Raw genomic sequence first — 17,694 nt, 5'->3', positions numbered from 1 at the left:
AAATGAAGGTTTGACTATGGCCTTTCTTTAATACGTTCTTGTGACACCAGAGGGATTCAGTAAAACGAGGTTTAGAAAGGCGACGTCTGAACCAAGTCGTGCTTATCATCCATCAGCAGATGGCAACAGTGCAGCTCAGTCTGCGTCCCTGGCTTCCGGGAGTGGCACCGAGTAAACAGACACTAACATTCACTCGACCAAATCACACAGAGCTCCAGTGTTACCACCGAGTGATGGTGGTAACACTTAAAGTTTTAAACTCAGACCTCTGTCTGCGATAATCAGTGAGAACCATCGGCTCCACCCACGTGTCCACTTCAGTTTGATTGCTGTCCTGTAAACAGAGCACAATCTGGAACCTGTCTGTTCAAACATCCTCTATCGTGTGTTCACTTATGACTTCACAGGACAAGAGCTAGACTCTATTAATGTAGTGCCGTGTCTTTATATTTTCTATTTTGCAAGGAAAACAGGAAATTAGTTCATAAATGTATTGAAATGTGCAGACACATCAATGATAGTCAATCCAATTTTATTTATGCAGCACCAAATCACAACAACAGTCGCTTCAAGGCGCTTTATATTGTAAGGTAGACCCTACAATAATACATACAGAGAGAAAAGCCCAAGAATCATATGACCCCCTGTGAGCAAGCACTTTAGCGACAGTGGGAAGGAAAAACTCCCTTTTAACAGGAAGAAACCTCTGGCAGAACCAGGCTCAGGGAGGGGCGGGGCCATCCGCTGTGATTGGTTGGGGTGAGAGAAGGAAGACAGGATAAAGACATGCTGTGGAAGAGAGACAGAGATTAATAACAGATATGATTCAATGCAGAGAGGTCTGTTAACACATAGTGAGTGAGGTAGAAACACCCAGTGCATCATGGGAATCCCCCAGCAGCCTACGTCTATTGCAGCATAACTACGGGAGGATTCAGGGTCACCTGGTCCAGCCCTAACTATATGCTTTAGCAAAAAGGAAAGTTTGAAGCCTAATCTTGAAAGTAGAGATAGTGTCTGTCTCCTGAATCCAAACTGGAAGCTGGTTCCACAGAAGAGGGGCCTGAAAACTGAAGGTTCTGCCTCCCATTCTACTTTTAAATACTCTAGGAACAACAAGTAGGCCTGCAGAGCGAGAGCGAAGTGCTCTGATAGGGTGATATGGTACTACAAGGTCATTAAGATAAGATGGGGCCTGATTATTTAAGACCTTGTATGTGAGGAGCAGGATTTTGAATTCTGGATTTAACAGGAAGCCAAAACAGGAGAAATCTGCTCTCTCTTTCTAGTCCCTGTCAGGACTCTTGCTGCAGCATTTTGGATTAACTGAAGGCTTTTCAGGGAGTTTTTAGGACTTCCTGATAATAATGAATTACAGTCGTCCAGCCTGGAAGTAATAAATGCATGAACGAGTTTTTCAGCGTCACTCTGAGACAGGATATTTCTAACTTTAGAGATGTTGCACAAATGGAAGAAAGCAGTCTTACATATTTGTTTAATATGTGCTTTGAAGGACATGTCCTGCTCAAAAATGACTCCAAGGTTCCTCACAGTGTTACTGGAGGCCAAGGTAATGCCATCCAGAGGAAGAATCTGCTTAGATACCATATTTCTAAGCTTTTCAGGGCCGAGTACAATAACCTCAGTTTGATCTGAATTAAGAAGCAGAAAGTTAGCGGCCATCCAGGTCTTTATGTCTTTAAGACATTCCTGCAGTTTAATTAATTGGTGTGTGTTATCTGGCTTCATGGACAGATAGAGCTGGGTGTCATCTGCATAGCAGTGTAAATGTATGCTATGTCTTCTAATGATGCTGCCTAAGGGAAGCATGTATAATGTAAACAGAATTGGTCCTAGCACTGAACCCTGTGGAACTCCATAATTAACCTCAGTGTGTGAAGAGGACTCTCCATTTACATGCACAAACTGGAGTCTATTAGATAGATATGATACAAACCACTGCAGTGCAGTACCTGTAATACCTACAGCATGTTCTAATCGCTCTAATAGGATATTATGGTCGACAGTATCGAATGCTGCACTGAGGTCTAGCAGGACAAGCACAGAGATGAGTCCACTGTCAGAGGCCATAAGAAGATCATTTGTAACCTTCACTAAAGCTGTTTCTGTGCTGTGATGAGCTCTGAAACCTGACTGAAACTCTTCAAATAAGCCTCTGCAGATGATCTGTTAGCTGTTTGACAACTACTCTTTCAAGGATGTTTGATATGAAAGGAAGGTTGGAGATTGGCCTATAATTAGCTAAGACTGCTGGGTCTAGAGATGCTTTTTGAGTAAAGGTTTAACTACAGCCAGCTTGAAGGCCTGTGGTACATAGCCGATCATTAGAGATAGGTTGATCATATTTAAGATTGAAGAATTAATTAATGGCAGGACTTCTTTGAGCAGTTTTGTAGGAATGGGGTCTAAAAGACACGTTGATGGTTTGGAGGAAGTAATTATTGAAGTTAACTCAGAAAGATCAATTGGAGAAAAAGAGTCTAACTTAACATCAATGGTACTAAGAGTAGCTGTAGATAATATTACATCTGTGGGATGATTACTGGTAATTTTTTCTCTAATGCTAAAAATTTTATTTGTGAAGAAGTTCATGAAGTCATTACTAGTTAACGTTAAAGGGATGGTTGGCTCAACAGAGCTCTGACTGTTTGTCAGCCTGGCTACAGAGCTGAAGAGAAACCTGGGGTTCTTATTTTCTTCAATCAGTGATGAATAGTAAGATGTTCTGGCTTTGCGGAGGGCTTTCTTATAAAGCAGCAAAATGATGATCCTCTAAATTTGTGACACGCCATTTCCTCTCCAGCTTACGAGTCATCTGCTTTAGGCTACGTGTTTGAGAATTATACCACGGAGTCAGGTACTTCTGATCTGAGACCTTAGTTTTCACAGGAGCTACAGTATCCAGAGTCGTACGTAGTGAGGAGGTAAAATTATTAACAAGATGATCGACCTCTGTTGTTAGTCAGCATTTGCTATGAGCACCTTTATTCTTCAGCACAACCTGAACTCTCTCAGGCAGCTGTCTTTAAGCAGCCTTCAGGACAACGCTCCGCATCTCTTGAGTATCACTCCAAAGTGCTTCTTTGTAGGTTGGCTACATTTTGCTCTCTCTCTGTGATCCACACTTCTTCAGGGACGCTGGCTCCCTCAGAGTGCTCCACTGTCTTTGTGTTTCCAGCTATTCTTTTATTGCATTGGAATCATCATCATTGCCAATAAGGTGATTTCCAGATGGTTTCACATGCTGGATCAAAATCTGGCTTTTCTGTTTATAACTGGGTCAAACTATGAAAGAGGCTCCACCATATTTTATACACGACTGTAGACCTTCACCTTCCCTTGTCCTCGCTCACACATATCGATGACAATTCAAAACAAACATTTCAAATTTGACTGATTCAGAAGTTTGCAGATGACACGGCCATCATGGGGTGTATCTGGGATGATCAGCAAGAGGAGTACAGAAGTCTGGTGAGGAACTTTGTCGCATGGAGTCACACAAACCACCTGCAACTCAACACCTCAAAGACTAAGGAACTGGTTGTGGACTTCGGGAGGTCCAGAGAAGGTCCACTGCCGGTTCAGATAGAGGGGGAGGAGGTGGAGGTGGTCAACAAGTACAAGTACCTCGGGCTGTGGGTGGACAATAAACTGGACTGGTCATGCAACACAGAGCACCTGTATAAAAAAGCCCAAAGCCGACTGTACTTCCTCAGGAGGCTGAGGTCTTTTAACATCTGCAAGAAGCTCCTGAGGATGTTTTACCAGTCGGTGGTTGCTGGAGTACTTTTCTATGCTGTGGTGTGCTGGGGGAGCAGCACAGCAAAGAAGGACTCATCCAGGCTGGAGAGACTGATCAGGAGGGCTGGCTCTGTGGTCGGCATGAAGCTGGACACTCTGGTGACAGTGGCAGAGAAAAGGACATTAAAGAAACTGATGGACATTATGAACAATGCTGGGCATCCTCTGCACACGGTCGTAAACAACCAGAAGAGTCTGTTCAGTGACAGGTTGCTTCTCCCCAAGACAAGAACTAACAGACTTAAAAACTCCTTTGTCCCACACGCCATCAGACTGTTTAACTCCTCTCTGGAGGGGAGAGGGAGGGGAAACAGGAGGACAAAGGAGGGGGGAACAACTAAGCTGTAGTGCCTCTTCACCTCACTGTGCAATACCTTGTGCAATACTTTTTGTAAATAGTCAACAGTGCAATAGACTCAATACTTGAAATGTGCAATTCACTTGTATTTTATTTTTTATTCCTATTTATTCTATTTATCCCCTTCGTATATTTTATTTATATTTGTCTCTGTATTTATATATGTGTGTGTGTGTGTGTATATATATATATATATATAACAGTTCTGTAACTGTAACTTCGGTCGTTGCTGTGCTTTTTGGAAGTCGAATTTCCCAGAGGAACCCACCCGAGGGATTAATAAAGTTCTATCTTATCTTATCTCTCTTATCTGATTAGTTATAGTGTAAGGCAAACCTCAGCCTATTCTCCCCGTTTCCCTTCGCTAAGAATGACCTCTTGATGGCCCCCCTCCAAACGAGACCATACCTTATAGTTCAACAGCAGCAGGACCGTGATCACCCCAATTCTCATGGACTTCACTTTAATTAATTAATTTTTATGGAGATTCACCTAAAGAAATGGGAATAAACGATATCATTTTAACGTTGTCCCTCGTGTGTAGACAACACTGGTTCCTCTCTTACATTAAATTCCTGTTTTATGCTTTAATGATTGATAGGTCAGTGTTTAATGGTTTAACTAACAACAACAAAGAAAACGTCTTTAAATCATCAGGCACAAGAACTGGAATGAAAATTAGGAGCCAAAAAAAACTTTGAAAGATCATCAGAAAGCTCAGGGAAATATTACTTAAGACCACTTTTTACATCCATCCATCCATCCATCTTCATCCGCTTTATCCGAGGCCGGGTCACGGGGGCAGCAGCCTAAGCAGAGAAGCTCAGACCTCCCTCTCCCCAGCCACCTCCTCCAGCTTATCCGGGGGAATACCAAGGCGTTCCCAGGCCAGCTGAGAGATATAATCTCTCCAGCGTGTCCTGGGTCTGCCCCGGGGCCTCCTCCCGGTGGGACATGCCTGGAACACCTCACCCAGGAGGCGCCCAGGGGGCATCCTTGTCAGATGCCCGAACCACCTCAGCTGGCTCCTTTCGATGTGGAGCAGCAGCGGCTCTACTTTGAGCCCCTCCCGGATGGCCGAACTTCTCACCCTATCTCTAAGGGAGAGGCCAGCCACCCTTCGGAGGAAGCTCATTTCTGCCGCTTGTATCCGCGATCTCGTTCTTTCGGTCACTACCCACAGCTCGTGGCCATAGGTGAGGGTAGGGACGTAGATCGACCGGTAAATTGAGAGCTTCGCTTTTACACTCAGCTCCCTCTTCACCACGACGGACCGGTGCAGCGTCCGCATCACTGCAGCCGCAGCCCCAATCCGTCTGTCGATCTCCGGCTCCTTTCTCCCATCACTCGCTAACAAGACTTGATACTTGAACTCCTCCACTTGGGGCAGGAACTCATCCCCGACTCGGAGTGGGCACTCCACCCTTTTCCGGCTGAGAACCATGGCCTCAGATTTGGAAGTGCTGATCCTCATTCCCGCTGCTTCACACTCGGCTGCGAACCGTTCCAGTGTGAGCTGGAGGCCCCCACCCGATGAAGCCAACAGAACCACATCATCCGCGAAAAGCAGAGATGAGATTCTGAGGCCACCAAAGTGAAAGCCCTCCGCCACTTGGCTGCACCTAAAAATCCTGTCCATAAAAATTATGAACAGAATCAGTGACAAAGGGCAGCCCTGGCGGAGCCCATCACCCACCGGGAACGAGTCCGATTTATTGCTGGCAATGCGAACCAAGCTCTTGCAACGGTTGTATAGGGATCGAATGGCCCGTAGCAATGGGCCAGACACCCCATACTCCCGCAACACCTCCCACAGGACACCCCGAGGGACACGGTCGAATGCCTTCTCCAAGTCCACAAAACACATGTAGACTGGTTGGGCAAACTCCCATGCACCCTCAAGTATCCTCGAGAGGATAAAGAGCTGGTCCAGTGTTCCGCGTCCAGGACGAAAACCGCATTGTTCCTCCTGTATCTGAGGTTCGACTAGCGGACGAACTCTCCTCTCCAGCACCCTGGCATAGACTTTCCCAGGGAGGCTGAGGAGTGTGATCCCCCTGTAGTTGGAACACACCCTCCGGTCCCCCTTCTTAAAGATGGGGACCACCATCCCGGTCTGCCAGTCCACGGGTACTGCCCCTGATCTCCACGCAACATTGCAGAGGCGTGTCAACCAGGACAGCCCTACAACGTCCAGAGCCTTCAGGAACTCGGGGCAGACCTCATCAACACCAGGGGCTCTGCCACCAAGGAGTTGTTTAACTGCCTCAGTGACGTCGCCCCCGGGAATTGGCGGGTCATTCCCCTCATCCCCAGACTCTGCTTCCTCCTCAGAAGACGTGTCAGTGGGATTAAGGAAGTCCTCGAAGTATTCCTTCCACAGCCTGACAATTTTCTCAGTCGACGTCAGCAGCGCTCCGCCAGCACTATACACAGTGCAGGTAGAGCACCGCTTTCCCCTCCTGAGACGCCTGACGGTTTGCCAGAATCTCTTCAAGGCAGTCCGAAAGTCTTTTTCCATGGCCTCACCGAACTCCTCCCACACCCGAGTTTTTGCTTCAGCCACTGCCCGAGCCGCATTGCGCTTAGTCTGTCGATACCTGTTGGCTGCCTCCGGAGTCCCACAGGCTAACCAAGCCTGATAGGACTCCTTCTTCAGCCTGGTGGCTCACTTCACTTCTGGTGTCCACTATTTGGTTCGGGGATTACCACCACGGCAGGCACCAACCACCTTACGGCCGCAGCTCAATGCAGCAGCTTCGGCAATGGAGACGCTGAACATGGTCCATTCGGACTCAATGTCCCCAGTCTCCCTCGAAATGCTGTTGAAGCTCTGCCGGAGGTGTGCGTTGAAGATCTCGCGGACTGGGGCCTCTGCTAGATGTTCCCAGCACACCCTCACTACGCGTTTAGGTGCACCGGGTCTGTCCAGCGTCCTCCCCCCGCCACCTGATCCAACTCACCACCAGGTGGTGATCAGTTGACAGCTCAGCCCCTCTCTTTACCCGAGTGTCCAGAACATATGGTGACAGGTCTGGTGATACGATTACAAAATCGATCATCGACCTGCGGCCTAGAGCGTCCTGGTGCCACGTACACTTCTGGACACTCTTATGTTCGAACAAGGTGTTCGCTATGGTCAAACTGTGATTTGCACAGAAGTCCAATAACAAAACACCGCTTGGGTTCAGATCAGGGAGGCCGTTCCTCCCAATCACGCCCCTCCAGGTCTCGCTGTCGTTACCCACGTGAGCATTGAAGTCTCCCAGCAGGACAACAGAGTCTCCAGGTGGAGCACCTTCCAGCACCCCCCACAGGGACTCTAAGAAGGCTGGGTACTCTGAACTGCCACTCGGCGCATAAGCGCAGATGACAGTCAGGACCCGTTCCCCGACCCTAAGGCGCAGGGAAAAAACCCTCTTATCCACCGGGAAAAACCCCAACGTACCGGCAGCAAGCCGAGGGGATATTAGAATACCCACCCCAGCCCGCCGCCTCTCACCAGGGGCAACTCCAGACTGAGACAGAGTCCAGCCCCGCTCCAGGAGACTGGTTCCAGAGCCCAAGCCATGCGTAGAGGTGAGCCTGACTATATCTAGCCGGTACCTCTCAACCTCACGCTCTAACTCAGGCTCCTTGCCCACCAGAGAGGTGACATTCCATGTCCCTATTGCCAGTCTTGGTAGCCGGGGATCAGTCCGCCAGGGCCTCCGCTCCTGGCCGCCACCCGGCACACAATGCGCCTGACCCCTATGGCGCCTCCTGTGGGTGGTGGGCCTGCGGGAGAATGGGCCCATGTCTCCTCTTCAGGCTGTGCCCGGCCACCAGACGCTCGCCCTCGGGCACCCTCCCCGGGCCTGGCTCCAGGGCGGGGCCCCGGTAACCCTATCCCGGGCAGAGTAAACTGTTCCCTTGATGTTCTCTTCATAAGGGTCTTCTGAATCGCTCACAGGACCAATTTGCCATGGGAGACCCTACCAGGGGGCAAAAGCCCCCAGACAACATAGCCCCTGGGATCCCTGGGACACACAAACCCCTCCACCACGATAAGGTAGCGATTCACGGAGCAAAATTAAAGCAAAATACAAAGAACGAGGTGGGCTCAAGTCTTTTGCACAGCACTGCACATTAACCTGTGTTTCATAAAATGGGTGCACAGTGAACCATTCAAACCATTCAAACAGCCATACAAACACCTACAAAAGTCTGAATAAGTGAAGACACCAAAATCAAATTCTCTCAAAACCATCTTTATTCTTAAGACCCAAATCACAAATTCTGCAATCATCCCCCATCAGGCAAAATCAAAATCATCAGTCCTCCAAGCTGAAAATGTCCAACAGCCGTTTGAGGAACACAATATTCTTTGTTCTTCCTTTTTTTCTGCCACAGATTCACTTTCACATCTCTCTGCACCTCCTGGTCGAATTCCCGGTTTGCATTAAACAGATGACTTAAACAAGAAGACACTCAAACACACAAGGAGAGAAGAGAAATCTGTGCCGACTGTGGATGACCGCCTCCTTCTGACCACGCTGTCCCTAAACGTGCTCATGTGTGGTTTCTTTTGGACATGAATCCAGCTAATTTAACTGTTTTTATCATTTGTTTTTTTAAATACGTCTCCATCAGATGTGGAAATACATTTGAGAGCAACACTGTATCTTTTTAACACTATGCAAAAACAATATGTTCATATTATGCTAACATCCGTAAAAAAAATCTGCAGTCTGAAAATATACATCCTTTTCCTTTGTACTGTAAAATAGCTTCTCTATGGCGCAACTCTTGCTATTGGTTGTAACTGAGAAACCTTACGAGCAACAACTCACGGGAGATATCACGGCCAACATTCACCTCCTCAGGTAAAATGAACATGTTCCTAACCAGCGGTGAGCAATGACGACGTTTACGTGCACCACAGCTCTGCGTATGTGCTCAGTGAACACAGCCAGGATACAAGATACCCAATTTATAGCCGTCCCGCAAAAAAGGAAAAAAAGAAAAGTGAAACTATGTATCAAAGTGTAAAAAAACATGTCGATTATTTTGGATTAAAGCTGCATTCATCATCCTGCTGTGAACTATTTGACTGTTGCAGATCTTTGCAAGTTTTAACTCCTTGTTTTGGTTTCACTTCCTCTTCAGTGCTTTTTTCAGTAAAACGCTCAGATAACTGATCAACATGCCAACAAAGTCATCGGGAGAACCCAGAGGAACGTGGGTAGGAGCTGTCAAAGAGCCCGGCTGCTCTCCAGCTTTTTAAGCTAAACTTTCAGGATTCATATTAGAGCGCCCACAGACTGAAATAACTTTACAGGTTTGATGATATATTACTACATCAAGGCCATCATTTGCCTCAACCATAAAACTGACAGGTTTATTGTTATGAACTGCTCGACTTTATTACATTTATGAGTGAAAGTATTACTGACAGGTTATTTATATTTTTTTTTACAGAAACCAAATAATGCCCTCCTCATTGTTTTTATCCAGGTCACTGTTTCACACTGGTTCTTCTTCATGATTATTGATTATTGTGTTTTTCAGCAGTTCTTTAACTGTGACCTGCATTAGTTTTACAGTATCTATGTGACTTTTATGATAACTGTGAGACGTCTCTACCTTCAAGTTCATTCTCTGACAACGGGGCTGGCTGCACAGACAGGCTGGCTCCATCCATCCAATCACAGGGCTAGGCTTTAGATACAGTACTGTGCAAAAGTTTTGAGCCACCCTTGCCTTTATGTTTTGCCTCCAACGAGTAAGCCTGCAACGCTCTGACTTTCATCTCTTCTTCTTCTTTGTGTTAAGCTACTCCACACTGACCTATAAACCATCGGGCAATATTCAAACTGTATGTTTAGCATGAGGGAGGTGGTCTCAGTAATCCCCTCGTTGTAGCTGAAGTCAGCAAATTGAAAAATGCAACAAACTAGAAAGTAAGGAGGAACACGGGCTGATGTGAAAGAAACTGACGGCTGTCACTGTCCTGATCACACAGTGGCTCATTTTATGCTTATGATGAGCATCCTGAACATGAAGCCACAAAGAGAATGACTGCGCTGTCGGGCAGCTTCAGAGAGGGGGTGTGGTTTCACAGAAATATCATCAGCCTGTTAAAGAAACCTTTGTTCAATCTACTGCACGCTACAAAAACACATTACACATAAAGCTGTTAATCACCTAATTTTGGACTTTCAGTGGTTAAAATCTGTGCAGCTTTCTTAGTGTCTCTTTACCTGCACAGGAAAACAGAATCATCTGCACAAACTCGGGAACTGTTATTACATTTGACAGCAGTAACAAAGTTCCAGTTTTGATTCCCAGGCCAAAATTCCCCGCTCATGAGGTAGCGGCTAATTACAGCCCAACAACTATCCTGGTGGAGGACTGGCAGGCCAAATCAAGAGCAAACACAGCTTTTTGTTTTTCGGGCTGCAAACAATAGTTGCTGCTACTTTAGCTGAATGTCTGAAAAGTTACACTGCCAAATTCCTGAGACTAGACTAAAAGTCTTTAGTTAAAAAAAGACGTGAAAGAGAGCCTAAGAACCGGGAACGTGCAACAACAAACCATGTTTACCGCATAAAAATGATGCTTTTTACATGACTTTGTTCAATCTACATGTTCTAACCAACAGAAGCACACCAAAGGGACATTGAAGTCCTGAGCTGAGATCCTGGGACTGTTGGGTTGAACATTAGATAGTCAGCCAACTTCTGATGTGTTTGTGCAGCCAGCCCCTGCTACTGAGACACGAAGACATTTATTTCATTAGAAACACAGGTGATGTTACGTTAATGAGTCTAGCTCGTTGATGTTGGATGCGCGTTCTGACAGCTTTCGTCGAAGGCTTCTTCACATAACAAAGTCTTTCGTTGGCTGCAGACGCAGGGGTGCATGTAAACGTGGCCAACCGTTACGTTTCTGAATGGCTCCGTCTCAGCGGGGCCCGGCCCGGCCCTTCATGTCGACGGGGACCAGCCTGAGCTCGGGTGCCTCTCCCTCTGATTGTCTGTGCATTTATCTGAATCTGTACAGTTTGCGAGGTGTATATGTGTGAGGTCCGGGTCATTCAAACAGTGCAGCAATTCTATTGCTTTGATAAAAAGGCATCACTTCACAGAAATGAGAAGAAACAAAATAAAATACAAGCTGCTTTGAGGAGTAGTGTGAAGCTCGAAAAAGCGAAATATAAAGAGCCGAGGTCTGTCAGATTGCAAACGGCAATACCATACCGAGGCTTTTTCAAGAAAAAAAACAAAACCAGAGGCTAAAGAACAAAGAGCTCTACGTTTCACAATCTCACCAGCCTCGTCAGTGTACCTTGGTGATGGCGAAGCATACAGTTTACTTGGCCTCCGAATGCCACAGGTCGGTCACAGTCGTGGAGTCGGACCCATGTGTTATCTGTGTGAGCGATACACCAATCAGCCACATCACTAAAACCAGTTACAGGTGAACACTGGTCTTCTCTGCTGGTAAACTCTCCCATTTACCAACCCTCCAACCGAGGCAGACAGAGGCCCACTCCAAAAACCACTGCCAGTACCCGAGTGGGACCCAGCATCTGTGCCAGTCTTATTGTTGTGGCTGATCAGTTGCTGCACAACAGCTGCACAGATGTACTGTACATTCTGTATATGTGCATGTGTGTTACTGTACTATATGCATGCCATCCTGCTCTTATTCAGACATGTAAATAACAATACGCTTCAATCAGCCATAGCCCCAACTCACCATAGCACCATGACTTCACTGTTTTAATAGAAAGCCCACGTCCACTCACGGAGACACTAAACAAACAGAAAAAATGCTGACTAATTATTTGACTTTGAGGCAACATGGCTGAGATGAAACACTGAAATCTAATGCTGGTCTTATAGTTGAAGTTCCAACCGCAGACTGAAACACAGCAAATAGGACAGCCTGTGTGTGGACCGACAGGGAGCCAATTTATACTCAACTAAGGAAGTGGAGGGAGGATGCAGTGAGGGCATTGTTCACCTGGTTTTGGCACAACATGCAGTACTGTGACACACAGACGATCCTGGCCTCAGTGCCACCGTGTGACGAGTCTCCGGCACGACGAGCGGCTCATTTTAATGCTGCTTCTGCATTCCATTCACTGTCGCTCACGTCTACATCGCAGTTTTGGTTTTGTTGTTTCGTTGTTTTGTTTCTTGTCGAAATAAAGACAAACAGAAACTCGAGCAAGATTTTTTGCACTGTCCAGGTTTGAACGCACAGAACCTCTGCATTTTCAGTTAATCTGTCAGAGTTGCATATGAAATGCTTTGAGGTTGTGCTAATTAATCATTAGTCTATAAAGTATCAAAGCACCGGTCATATCATGCTGTCTGACAATAAGTCCAAAGGCAATTAACAACAAGCGAGAGACACTCTCTCAGTTTATTAGTGTCCACACTCTGATTTCATAAACACTCTTTGCTTTCAGCCAGACACAAAGATGCTTCCTGCTCATAAACAGAGAGCTGACCTTTGACTATTTCGCTGGCCCATATATGCTGCTGTAGTGCAACAGTATTTATGCAATATCCTGCAAAATGCCACATATCATTTTAAGGGTTGAGTAAGTAGACTTACTGTTAGCTGAAAGCCCAGCGTGTGTGTGTGTGTGTGTGAAGGGCCAGAGAGAAGTTGTGTTTGCAGTGTGCACTGCCACCGTGTGAAGTTTGAGGGGACTCATTACTCTAGTAGAGACACTCCAACAGACTAGTGTCCTTAGATTTGTGCGTCATGCAGACTATCGGTTTATCCTTTGACTAAAAGCATCCTGTTTAGCGCTGCCTCGTTAAGGTTCGCCTTACCTAACGAGCCACTTTCTTCCAATAGGACGGCTTCGGGAAGCCTGGCTCAGGACGAGCTCTACCGCCTGCAGCAAACGAGTGTCACAGAAGGTGCGAGAAAAACCTTTGGAAACCTCGATTTAATAGCAGTCCAAGTGCTGGGATTGTTTTTACATATATTTAGTAAATGATTTGAAACTTTGGTCATGTTTAATAGGAGCAATCAGCATTGCAACATCAACTGAGAAAAGACACACAGGTCCCCTTTAATATTGCAAAATCCTGCTCAGGTTTCTCGCTCGGAGCGTGTCTCGAGCTGACGTTTGTTTTTCCGACAGCTCTGGAATGCAGCGTTGCAACTTAACCTCGTAATGTGCGGCTGCCGAGAGACTTGCAGACACCTGCGAGCTGCCGTCCGTTAGAGTACGCGTTTTTAACGGTCACAGTAGGATGGCGAGGCACCGGACAGACTGGACACTCACCAGATGGACGAAGGTTGATATATTAATGCGGTAAAGTGGAGCGGGTTTGCTGACGGCGTCTCGTGTCGTGGATGAGGCGAGCAGCCGAGTATTTCAACATAAAGGAAGGAATATACAACATGTGCTTGGCTTCTAACGAACAAACAAGTGTTGATAAGATTACCATGATGCAATAATGAAAACAAAAAACCTAGAGTCAAATCTGAGGTGAGATGTTATATCCATGACAACAATAACAGAACAAACCAGAAAAGTCAAAAAGCTATTCACATGTACCCGCACTGTCAGGAATGGTTTCATCCAAAAATAGACCAGAGAGCTACTCTAAGGTGGAATGAAGTGACACTCAGTAGTGCTGTTAGAAGGTTCGTTGTGACGGGCTTTCTGCTGGTTCCACCCCTGAGACCACCAGGGTGCCCAGGCGCACACACACGCACGCACACACACACAGAAATCCACTGGTCAGTCCTCGAAGACCTCCAGAAACAGAGGAGGGAACAGCTCGGTGGGACACTCCACTTTCATGTGGAGGAATCGGCTGGCGTGGCAGGTGCCGATCATCCGCAGGTCTGTCACCTTCATTAGCAGCTTGGGCCAGAAATGTGCCACTTTGTGTTTGCGGTAGTTGATATAATGTTCAAAGGCCAACAGGAACTCCTCTTGGCAACGCTCGATTCGCTCCACACTAGTTAGGCCTGGACGATCTGAAGACACAAGCACACCAACAGTGTTGTTATGCAGCGTCCTGCAGAGCTGTAAAGCGTTTGTCCCTGAGGAACAGTGCTGAGAGAACCCTGATAACCTTTGGTCTTCCTTTGCTAATAGGAAGGATGGCTTACAATAGCTTAATTACAACTCACAAGGGTCTATCTATGACTGATTTGATTATGTGTTTGGGATCACTGTCATACTGGAATATGAAGATCATCCCAGTTGGATCCAAATCTGACTTAACTGGATCTCCAGCACCACTGGCTGCTGTGTGGATGCTCCCTCACCTCCTTCCACCCAGTTATTGTGTATTTGGCATATCTGAGCCTATTCCTCCTGTTTCCCTCACTTAGGCATGGCTTCTTCTTCTGTGATGAAGCCCTGTGCATGAGGAAGCAGCCTTAACACAACTGTCAAATACTGTTCTTCTTCTTTTGTCCTCGTTGTTTTTAAGGACACGCTGCACACCGCGCACAGTTTCAGTCAAAAGCTTTTTATGGAGAATCACCTGGTTGCTGTATTTGTCAATTCCTGTATTATTTGGGATGATTTGGAACAAATGTGGTGGAGGTAGGGCTCTGATCAGGTGTGTGGTTTATATAAGTAGATATATCTGTAAACATATATATCGTTATACGTGTTACCGAGGTTATAAAAAAATACATGTAAGAAATTATAATGAAGAACTTGTGATGGAGACGGCATGAACAGGAGGTTGGATTAAATGAGCTCATGCTGCTCGTTTCTGAACATGTAAGTTATTTATAATTATTATTGTTTTGTTTGTTTGTCTGTTTTTTCTCTCTTGTTGTTCTTATACTATTTAAACATGTCCAAAATAAAGATCCAGTACAAATACATTGTGTTCATGCCTTGAATGACTCTTATGTCATTTCTGACTGAAAATGAGTTAAACACAGGCGCAGCTGTGGATACACTACAGTGTCAGTTATTATTTATTGCAGTACTCACAATTATTTTTCTTTTTTGGTACAAATAGTACGAAACAAAAAAAATTTAAAATTTAAAGATGATCAATAAACACAAATAATTAACTTTCTATCCCAAAGCGATTCGTTGCCCCAATAGCAGTGTTATCTAACCGTCAGTGGATACTGTAAAGTGTCAGGACAGATGGGTCTGCACCATAAAGCACACGAGTATTGATCTTCAATGAGAGTATTACAGAGAAATGCCAGTGGAGCCAGAAACAAGCTAACAGGCCAAAGCTCCTCACAATGATTACGGTGATTAATTGATTAAACTGTGGTTTGATATAGATTTCATGTCAAAACCAAGTATTCACACAAGCTGTGCAGCTGCAGATTCACGCTGCTGTACTTCCTAAAAATCTGTTCCCTGTAAGCCGACGTTACCAACGGTGTAATAAGAACGCAGTAACGCCGCTGTGCTAAAACAGAGCGAGACCTAGAAGAGCGAGAAAGAAAACCCTTTAATAACCTCTTATGTACTCGGGTAAGTGTGCACTCTAGGCGATTACCGGATGAAAGCAGGATAACAGCTTGCAGAAGAGCCACCTCAGAGTCATCCAAGTTAAAGGAGGACAGCGACACGCCAAGGTCAAAGATGGCATCTGAGACGACGCCCAAGCCTCCGTTCTTGAGCTGACCTCGTGTCACTGCCATCTCGCCGTTGAGTGTGAGGGTCTCGCTCTCTGGATCGTAGCGAACAGCAGCCCGCAGCGACATGATCTCCATGCAACAGCCTTTCAACAGGATGATCTGGTCTTCACAAGGCAGCTGGGTTAAAGAGAAGAATGGCTTATTTAGGGACAGGTGGAACTTCATTATGTCAAAGACTGTGAAAGATTCATATTCAATCTGAATATACAGCTTTAACCACTCAGTGACACATTCACAGTCACCCTTTCCACTCAAACAAACCTACCTCACAGAACATAGGCAGTTTTTTGGCAAAGTCCACCACTCGGGTTATGGCAGGGGTGATAATTTTTGTAAACTGACTGAAGGCTTCTATGTCCACTTTACTTCCTTCAGGTGCATTATCCGTGGACGCTTGACCAATATCCTCAGGCTGAAAGAACGAGGAGTGGACATCAGCTGGTTTCATCGCATCATTTGTTATTTATCCATCGTTTTACATGTAAATGGCTGAAAACCCGTCGTTAGGCTCAACTGAACCGTGTATCTGTGTGTCTTACCTTAGCTTCCTTCACCCCCGCTGCACTCTGGTCAGAAGTATAGAATAAATTACATGTTATTTCATTAAGAAGCATTGCTTCCTCGACCTGTTGGATAATCAACAGGAATCGTGAAGTTTCAATGAAGAACCCGTGTCAAGCCAACTAAAATAAAACAAGTTAAAACTGAAGACAGATGAAAGAGTGCGCAGACAGAAAACAGGTAAAGACAGAAATAGGACACGAGTTTCCACAGCAAGACTCGGGACCACGGATCAAACGGGTCCTCGGGAACGCTCTTCATCGGATCTTTGTATGAGACCTCAATCAAATCTTTGGTCACGTTTTCAACACTTTTTGAAACAAATTGCATGAAAAACAACAGATGCGGCCATGAAAGTTTGCAGACAGATTAGGCTGTGTTCATGTTGCTGCAGGGAAAGTCTTTTCCCCCCGTTTCCCCAGTATCCTGAAAAATAAGCCTTCTTTTTTTGCCAAACCCCGCCGATCAAATAATTCTGCGATTAATGAGCGTTCCCTTTAATCGTGCCATAGAAACTCAGTATAACGCCAACAAACAGCTGACAGACTCTCAGTCCGGACAGAGTAATCAAACTTAACAGAAAAAGCAAAATTAGTCAAAAACAGAGTGAGGTGTGAAATCAAAAGCTACAAACAGAAAGACAGGAAAATTAAACAGCACGAAAAAAAGCAAGTCATTAGTATTAGCAATTAAAAGTTGCTGCTCGGCAAAACATAAGACAAGAGTAAGATGTTCCAATATAAATTAGTGCTGCTGCGTTGAGGAAACACTTTTCTCCATCGTCCAGCTAATTCTCCCCACTCTACAAGGAGATACAAAAAAACACATGGACATATTAACATAGGGAACAGTGGAACAATGGTGGTGGTGGAAGAGGAGGAGACGGGGACATGAAGCGGAAGGGGGCTGGGACGGGTTGGAAGCGGGCTGAGATGGGCGGGAGGGGGAATTAGGTGGGGGTCAGGGGGGTTGGTGGTTTGAACAGGGCACAGTAATCGATACAATCAAGGCTTTGGTGAGGAGGGAAGGAGGAGGAGGACGATGTCTCACCAGGAATTTCCGCTTCTGCTTCCAGTGGTTGCCCTGGGCGTTTGTGGCCATATGGGCTTCGGTCACCATACGGATGAGGTCCCACTCCTCTTGGGTGGGCTCCAGTCGGTCCCACGCCGTCTTCTGCAGTTCCTCCCTCCGACGGCGCTCCCGGTTCTCCTCGATTAGCTTCCGCTTGGCAAGCCGCTTGCTGTCATCCAACACCACTGGGGCAAATAAAGGGGGTCAGCAGGGGGCCAAGGGAGGCCAAGAGA

General features: G+C 46.1%; 1 protein-coding gene across 4 annotated transcripts in view; it reads right to left on the bottom strand.

Moving 5' to 3' along the window:
• Positions 1 to 8,403: 8,403 nt before the first annotated feature.
• The window catches only part of thrb (thyroid hormone receptor beta), a 132,366-nt gene continuing 123,075 nt past the window's right edge, over positions 8,404 to 17,694 (bottom strand). For 2 of the 4 annotated variants that reach the window (XM_085377157.1, XM_085377159.1), the window contains 5 exons: positions 17,441 to 17,646; positions 16,369 to 16,455; positions 16,095 to 16,241; positions 15,688 to 15,946; positions 8,404 to 14,179 (listed from right to left, as the gene is read on the bottom strand). In XM_085377157.1, the coding sequence (XP_085233283.1) occupies positions 13,938 to 14,179; positions 15,688 to 15,946; positions 16,095 to 16,241; positions 16,369 to 16,455; positions 17,441 to 17,646 (941 nt within the window). In that variant the 3' untranslated portion in view covers positions 8,404 to 13,937. The remainder of the gene's footprint in view (positions 14,180 to 15,687; positions 15,947 to 16,094; positions 16,242 to 16,368; positions 16,456 to 17,440; positions 17,647 to 17,694) is intronic. The other 2 variants (XM_085377158.1, XM_085377160.1) reach the window with 1 other exon arrangement.

The sequence above is a fragment of the Diplotaxodon limnothrissa genome, linkage group LG18 (genome assembly GCF_057381915.1).
Source record: "Diplotaxodon limnothrissa isolate DT_005_m linkage group LG18, D_limnothrissa_male_GT1.1, whole genome shotgun sequence".
In the NCBI taxonomy this organism is placed as follows: domain Eukaryota; kingdom Metazoa; phylum Chordata; class Actinopteri; order Cichliformes; family Cichlidae; genus Diplotaxodon; species Diplotaxodon limnothrissa.
Note: the sequence above shows the minus strand (reverse complement) of the source record. Positions and strands in the feature narration are given on the sequence as shown.